The 8254-nt window shown below is 40.9% G+C and overlaps 1 protein-coding gene across 1 annotated transcript; it reads left to right on the top strand.

The window, feature by feature from the left end:
* The first annotated feature begins 497 nt into the window (after nucleotides 1–497).
* Nucleotides 498–1253, top strand: LOC145794791 (DNA topoisomerase 2-like). The gene is made up of 3 exons (XM_082877149.1): nucleotides 498–751; nucleotides 842–891; nucleotides 1014–1253. The coding sequence occupies exons 1-3, from the start codon at nucleotides 613–615 to the stop codon at nucleotides 1140–1142; spliced, it is 318 nt and encodes a 105-aa protein (XP_082733275.1). The 5' UTR covers nucleotides 498–612; the 3' UTR covers nucleotides 1143–1253.
* Nucleotides 1254–8254: the final 7001 nt, after the last annotated feature.

Below are 8254 nucleotides of genomic sequence, written 5' to 3' on the forward strand. Positions count from 1 at the left end.
CATTGAGTATGAGTACCAGATAGCCCATCTTGCTATTGTTAGTTATAGTCAATGATATCCATCTAAGGATAGTAGTTTTAGCCAACATGTTCCCCATCTTGTTGGTTATTGGGCAATTCTTGTAAAATTCTATAAAAAAATTCACAAGATACATAGGTAGAACTAATTGTTGTTTTCAGATTTGACATTATGACTTGGGCACAAGTTTTCCGTAAAAACTGCTTTTGATTCCTAAGAACTGTTGGCAATACCAAAGTTTTAATAGGCTTGACTTGGGCACAAAACTCTTTTATTGAGAGTCTACCTTTTTGAATTTTCAGTAGGGTTTGACTTCTAGTGTAAAATTGCTAGAGAAGAAAGCTTCTTTATTACAATCTAAGAGGAGTATTTAGGCAAGGTTCCCTGTTGTTAAATAGAGTAAATAAAAAATGATTTTCTTAATTAGGTGAATAATCTTTGTATATTTAAAAAGTTTAAAAAATGAGTTTCTTAATCAGCTCTATGGCTTACCTCTCTCTCTCTCTGAGGTGTTTGGAGTCTCACGATAGATTTTAATGGTTGCAGGATTACAGAGAGCACAACGATGACACCATCGTACACTTTGAAGTTATTATGTCCGAGGAGAACTTGATCATGGCAAAGCAAGAGGGCTTGCTAAAGAAATTTAAACTCACCACAACTATCAGCACAAGCAACATGCATCTGTTCGACCCAAAAGGCGTGATTAAGAAATATGAAACCCCTGAACAGAGTATGATTGTACTATACACTAGTTCAGATTAACCTCTAATCATGTATGAAATTTTCAGGTTATTTACAATTTAATTCTTTTGATTTGTAGTTCTTCAAGAGTTCTTCCACGTAAGACTTGAATTCTATGAGAAGAGAAAGGCAAGTTGTCTAATGTTGTTGTGTTTATCTTTTCTTCCCATTTTGAGCGCTTTCAGCTCATTGGTTTTCAAACAGAAAGTCTGCACCTCATTATAATCATCTTACTTCATTTTATTTTACAGCACTTCACTGCTCTCATTATCTGTCACAAGGAGGTTATTCCTTGGATGACTTTATGGAATGCATTCAAGGATGAATTTGAGAATGAAAAGAACATGCTTGGTGAAAAGAACGATCAAGCACAAGGCTGATGCTTCAAAACCATATATATTCCCTCATGTTTTTGAATTTTTTTTGGATTCTTTCATTGATTTTCCTTTTTAATTTTTGTTCAATTACTTATTGGTTTTCAATGGATGGATGTTTAAAACTTGTCTCAATTAATGTTTTGAATAGAATGATTGTGAAGTTTGGGATTGAGCAGGAAAATATGATGAATTTTAATGTTATATTTGGGTTGGGTTGAATGAATTTTGTTCAATATTGGATTGAATGTTTATAAACAAAAATTGATTGTTAAAAAAAAACAAAAAAGAGGTTTGGCGACTAACTAATTAGTCGTTGATTGTTTAATGTCATTTGGCGACTAAATAATTGGTTGCCAAATTCTACACTTTTGTGACTAAAATCATTGGTCAACAATTCCTTACCTTTTGGCGACTAAATTATTAGTTGGTGATTCCTCAACTTTTGGCGACGAAAATAGTTGGTCGCCGATTTTTTGCTTTTGGCGACAAACATATTTGGTCGAGAAAATATTACTTTTCGCGACCAAAGTGTTTTAGCGACTAAATTAATTAGTCGCGGTAATGATATATTTAGTGACCAAAAATTTAGTCGGCAAATCCAACTTTTCCCAACCTACCAAAACTTTGGTCGCGAATTACTTTTGCCGACCCTCAATTGGCGACCAAAGTAGCGACTAAAAAACATTGGTCGTGGATAACTTTTGCCGACCAAAAATGGGCTATCTATCTATCTATATATATATTATTGGAGAATAATGGTGAACTACAAGGCTGCTTCTTCGGCTGCAATATTTTGTCTCATCGCTTGCTGCATCTTTCTGATTTGGAATTTGTACTGCCTACAAGAAGTTCCCGCTCCACCACTACAATTTGTCACCGTTTCTCATGCAGGTTACTCTCTACCCCTCATCTTATCAAGTATGGATATTTTAAAGAGGAAATATCATTTTGTCCTTAAATTATATTTTGATGATCAATTTAATTTTTGTATTTCTTATAATTTTAATTTTTTATCTAAATTATTTAAATTTAGATCAATTTCACCCTTATCATCCATAATTAGACGGCACTTGTTGTCATCTTCATTTGAAATTTTATTTTATCCCTAAAACTATCCCTAAAATATCAATTAAACCCCTAAACAATATAAAGTTTGGGGGGTCTAATTGATATTTTTTAGATAGTTTGGAGGATAAAATAAAATTTCAAACGAAATCTCGGTACCACATTAGCAACTTTTGTTTAATTATAAACGGTAGCTAATGACAAGGGTAAAATTGATTCAAAATCAAATAATTTAGATATAAAATTAAAATTATAAGAAGTACATGGGTTAAATTGATTATCGAGGTATAATTTGGGGGGTCAAATGAAGTTTTCTCTATTTTAAAAGGGTTGTACTCAGGCTCATTGTGGATCCTGTTTTGATAATTTGAATTATTCATTTTGTAGAGCTTTTCTTATATGAAAAAATTAGATCAATTTAATAATCGTAATGTTTTATTTTTGTTTAATATAGACAATACAAACACAATAAAATCAAAAAAGTCACGATTATCAAATCAATATAATTTTTTTTTAAATGATACACAAGGAGGGTCCTTACAAAATTAATTGTTTAAATTATCAAAGTGAGATCCATGAAGAAATCCACAACCCCCTCAAATTTTCTTAAATTTAGATATAAACATGAGAAAATCGGAACTCATTCTGAAAATATTGTCACTTACAAACTGCATACATATGAAATATGTAATTGGTATGTGAACTATGTTTCGAATATTTTTGAGTCATAAATATGATTGAAATTCATTTTAAATGTAATATGTGTTACATATAAAAAAAATAAGGGTAAATTACAAATACAGTTTCTAAGGTTTGATTAAAATACAAATCGCCCCCCTGAGGTTTTGAAAATTATATTCCACCTCCTAAGTTTCTAATTTCATAACAAATCGCCCATTTTATTAATAAATTATCAAGTCAATTAACAATTTTTAATATTGTTAGAAATATGTTTCAATTAATAATTTAGGTAATTTTATTATTATATAGGGGAGTAATTATGAATTTCATTTTTTTAGTTAATTTTGTTAAATAAAAAATTCTAACAATGGGATATTTGTAATTTTCCAAATCACAACGAGCAATTTATACTTTAAGCAAACCTCAGAAAGTGTATTTGTAATTTACCCTGAAAATAAATATCACCACATAACACATTTTTTGTATATTTTTTAGCAAATTACATTATTAAGTGAAGTACCACTTTAGTTTTTGTAGTTCAAATTGAAAATACGTTGATCAAAATGAAACTTTACTCAAATGAAAGGAACCATCAATATAATTTAACCCTTTTTTTGTGTTCTGATTCTATGCATTTATTATTTTTTAGGGTTAATTATGTTTTTTTATTCTAAAGTATGACATTTGTATCATTTTAGTTTCTAATATTTAAATTGTGTCAATTTGATTTTCAATGAATAAAAAACATTTAAATTTAATTTCTAATTTTTAAATTGTGTCAATTTAATTCCCAACATATAAAAAGTGTTGCCATTTAATTTCTCAATCTAACTTTAGTAATTGGCGCCAATAAAGTCAATGATAAATGGAAAAACTCATAGAAAAAATTACACTTGATAATACAGTTACGATACAACGGGTTCCAGAGGGAATGGGTCAGACTGGTCTATGCTTCTCCAACCGTTATCTGAATGGCCAAGCCCACCTGAGAACCTGCATAAGAGTTCAATGGGGAACGGGGAGTCCCCCAGCGAACCCTCCGACGAGCAAGTTAGAGACAGAGAAGTGAAATGTACAGATATGAATTGGAGATAGATAACTTAACTTTCTTCATGTCTTCAACATCTGCTTATATCCTTTGGTAATCATTTCGTCGTCCCTTCCGACCTGCCACCTTGGCCGAAAGTCTATGCTGTAGCTTACCTTGTTCAGGGTGAGGGGGTGCTGTTCCGACGGAGAGGTGTTGTCGTAATAAATGCTGTGATGGGCTGCATTAATGGCGATGTGCAATGGCAATAACTTTGCAGATATTTATCTGCTGATGTGGCTTGTCCTTTACCTGCCACATGTCTGAATATCATTGGTTCTTTGTGCCATGTTGGCTTCCAGCTGTTCAGGATCTCATTAGTTGGGTTATGTATTGGGCTCTAAGTGATGGGCTTGGGTTGTTCATAATGGGCTATGACCTTTGTGGGCCTAGCCACGTCAGTAGTCCCCCATTCCCAAGTGCAGCTTTAGCCCAACGAAGAGAATACTAATGGAGAAGATGAGGAGGACCGACCGCGAAGGATAGTCGAGTGGAAGGATTGACCATGAGGAGGACCGACTGCGAAGGGTGGCCAAGTGGGAGGTCCGACCATGAGAAGGACCGACTGCGAGGGGTGGCTGAGTGGATGGGCCGACCATGAGGAGGGCAGACCATGAGGAGGATTGACCGCAAAGGTTGAGGTGTGGGGGGGCGCGGGGCTCAAGAGGAAGCGTGTCACGTGATGACTTGAAGTGGAAAAGACAGGATAAGGGGAGGTGGCAATGAATCGTGATCGTACACGTGGCAGCATCTCGTGGGGAGGGAGATTAGGCGTTGGGCCAGAAATGAAACGATAGGTCATGATGGGTGTTGAAAAGACAATTTTAGCGGATGTTTTGAAAGTTTTCAAACTGGTGAAAATTAATTGTGACCCTTGGAATACGGGCAAGCCTTGGGCTTTTGGTATTATTCGATTTACTTACTTCTTTGCAAAAAATCAAAACATTCCAAGTGTTAACTCCTTTGTTGCTGACGATACACCTCTGCAACATTTCTTGAATTTTCTTACACCCGCTTTCGAAGCTATTCATAGGCACACCACAGAGATGGCTCAAGAAGAAGCGGGAACTGCCAGGGTTGATCCATTTGTGGATGACGACGCAGTAGAGCTAGCGGAGCAGTGCCAGACGGAGAGGCAAGTGGAGAGGGTAGGGGAGCCGTGGTACAATCCCATTCTTCCACCATGATAGTGGCTTCGAAGCCAATCAGCCAGGCGAAACCAGATCATTGGCATACGAAGGCTAACAAATCGACGGTTACTGCGGCGGACTTGGAGGTTATGCGCGAAAAATACCAGGTTCTCGCTAAAATAGAGTTACTGTTGTCGTCGTCAACGTAGAGGCCATCCGACGCCCGGTCGGGGGAGTTTGCCCTGTACGAGGAAGCATTGAAAGGAGGACTGAGGCTGCCACTTCCGCAGGTGGTGGTTGATGTCCTTGACCGGTTAGAGGTAGCGTCGGGGCAACTAATGCCCAACACGTGGAAGATTGTGTTAGCCTGTGCAAGCGCATGGCCGAAGGCGACGTAAGGGAAGGCTATGATGGTGGATGAATTTTTTGGGTTTTATAAGGCCTTAGGACAGCAAGAGACTTGGGTGACGTTGCAGGCGGCGGCAGGGAGGGGTCTGGTGATAGGGCTGCTGTCATCCATTAAGGGTTGGAGGCCGCGGTGGTTTTACGTGTCCGCGAATAGAGGGGTTGGGGTACGTACGGTGTGGAGAGTGCCCACCAAATCTGTGGAGCCAAAAAGGTGAAGGCATGGAGGGAGAAGGAGGGAGTCAGGTGGGACGAGCTCGTTCAACCTTCAGCCTTGTTAACGGCGAGATTGGGCCCTCAGCCGAACGTTGGAGATCTGGGACGGGCTGAACTAGAGGCGAGGAGGAAAGCGCAAGAAGCTGAGGATATGGCCATCCTTGCCAAAGCCAGTAAGTTCAAGGAGGTGCAGGAAGACTGACCGCATAAGCCGATCACGCGGGAGAGGATCCGATCGCGTCCAAAATCGCTGAAGGAAAAAGACTTGGGTGAGTCTGAGCCACGACCGCCCCCGATTGATCCTTTGAAACAAAGGGCCAAGGAGATGGGCAGTGTGGGGAATAAGAAAAGAAATGTGAGGAGGGGTGAGGGGGAGCTTGCCTTGAAGAGGAGGAAGGAGATGACGGCAGAGGAGACCCCCATGGCCCAGGAAGCAGAGGAGGAGGGAGTGAGAGAGGCCCCAGGAAGGGTGGTTGCCCCAGGAGTGGTGGAGGTCGCCTCAGAGGTCGTGGAGGTCGTCCCAGAAGTGGTGGAGATCGCCCAAGAAGTTCAAGCAGAGGGTGGGGCAACTGGCCCTGAGCCAAGGGTAGAGGAACAGCCCCAGAGGGGTCCTGCGTCCCAAGGAGGGGGGGTCAGGCTGACGACTGCTATCTACTACGCCTGCGCGGTGTCTGGGCGGCTGGAGGGAGAGGAAGGCCCAGCCAGGGCAGCTGCAGATCGCCTTGTGGGGATAGTGGATGAAGCAGCCGTCCGCTTGGTGGCCAGGTTCAATGAGGCTGAGCTGTTAAGGAGGTTATGCTCTGCCCAAATGGAGGTAACCACCTTAGCTGGGGCTCTGTTGAGAAAGGCGGCGGGCGCAAAGGTCAAGTCGGATGAGGGCAAGGCTCAACTTGCAAACTTCACAAGGGAGAGTGCAGGGTGGAAGAAGGCTGCGCGAAGTGCATGCTCCAGAGGTTGGCAGGAAGCTGAAAAAGCTAAAAAGATGCAAGTGTTGGCCATTGTTCACCGCAATGTTGCTGACCAAGCCCAAGCTGAGCTGAGCGCGATCAAGTTGGAGCTAGAAGACGAACGCCGCCAGGTTGTGTCGCTCGAGTTCCAACTGGCTGGTGAGCAGAAGAAGCTAGGGGAGGCTCAAAGGGCCTGCGCGGTCGCCATTGAGCGGCATAAAGAGGCTATGACCAGTAATGAAGAACTGCGTGCCCAGCAAATCAAAGAAAATGATGAAGTAGACGTGAAGATTGCTGGGTTGCAGAAGGAGCTAGAAGACGAGCGTGCTAAGGGGATGGAGGAGAGGGCGAGCCTGCAGAAGGAGTTGGAGGAAGAGAGGACCAAGGCAGCCTCTGAAAGGACAGCATACCCCGATCTGTATGTCGTAGTAATAGAACAATTCAAGGGGTCTGCTGAATTTCAGATGGCGATCGATGTCGCGGTCGCCAGCAGCGTGGCGAGGGAGGTGTCTGGGGGGGCGGGCTCATCAAGAGCGACCGCTGGGGGCAGGACTAAGGCAAAAGTTATTGAGAGTTTCCAGCGGTCAGACTTCTATAAGCACGAAATGGCTGAGTTCTGGGACAGTGGCTGGAAAATGTTCAGGCGTAAAACTGAAGAGCTGTTCCTAGACTTAGACCTCAGTAGTGTAAAAATTGACGAAGACGATGTGGCCCAGACCCCCCTGGATGAGGGTATTGAAGAAGAAGACCTCGTTTCCAGTGAGGAGGAATAATTTGAAGTGAACAAAATTTATACAGAGTTGTGTTTGTGTGTTTGTGTGTTTGTTTGTTTGTTTTGTTTTTTTGTTTTTTTTTGATTGCTGTAAAGAACGAATGTACAAGTTGTGACTAAATAAAATTTGAGTTGTGTTTTCAGTCTGTTATTTTTGCTTGTGCATCTGAAATGCATAGATTATTGTGAAGTGTTAAATGTAAGGAAAACTCAATGTAAAGTGAATTTTAACTTGTAAGAAAAATTCAACACAGAGTGAAAGTGAGAGAACTCAATGCAGAGTGAATTTTAAATTGTAAGAAAATTCAATGCAGAGTGAGAGTGAGAGAACTCAATGTAGAGTGAATTTTAACTTGTAAGAGAAATTCAATTCAGAGTGAAAGTGAGAGAACTCAATGCAGAGTGAATTTTAACTTGTAAGAGAAATTCAATGCAGAGTGAAAGTGATAGAACTCAATGCAGAGTGAATTTTAACTTGTAAGAGAAATTCAATGCAGAGTGAAAGTGAGAGAACTCAATACAGAATTTTAACTTGTAAGAGAAATTCAATGCAGAGTGAAAGTGAGAAAATATGGCCACTGTGCTTATGATCATGAAGTCCCAATGGTGGCTTCGGCCTGGCTGGGGCTTTAAGTGACTCAGTCTGGCCGAGCTCTTCATGCTTAGTCTAGCCGAGGCTTGTTGTGCCCAGTCTGGCTGAGGCTTTTTGTGACTCGATCTGGCTGAGCTCTTCATGCTCAGTCTGGCTGAGGCTTTTTGTGCTCAGTCTGGCTGAGGCTTTTTGTGACTCGGTCTGGTCGAGCACTTCACGC

The sequence above is a fragment of the Camellia sinensis genome, chromosome 7, assembly GCF_055761805.1.
Source record: "Camellia sinensis isolate YWXY chromosome 7, ASM5576180v1, whole genome shotgun sequence".
Lineage (NCBI taxonomy): Eukaryota > Viridiplantae > Streptophyta > Magnoliopsida > Ericales > Theaceae > Camellia > Camellia sinensis.

Bases quoted from the DNA above. Each gene is read 5' to 3' on its own strand.
- LOC145794791 (XM_082877149.1), top strand. From the start codon at position 613: ATGTCCGAGGAGAACTTGATCATGGCAAAGCAAGAGGGCTTGCTAAAG. The intron at 752-841 runs GTATGATTGTAC...TTTGATTTGTAG, and splicing joins ATATGAAACCCCTGAACAGA to TTCTTCAAGAGTTCTTCCAC. The intron at 892-1,013 runs GCAAGTTGTCTA...TTTATTTTACAG, and splicing joins AATTCTATGAGAAGAGAAAG to CACTTCACTGCTCTCATTAT.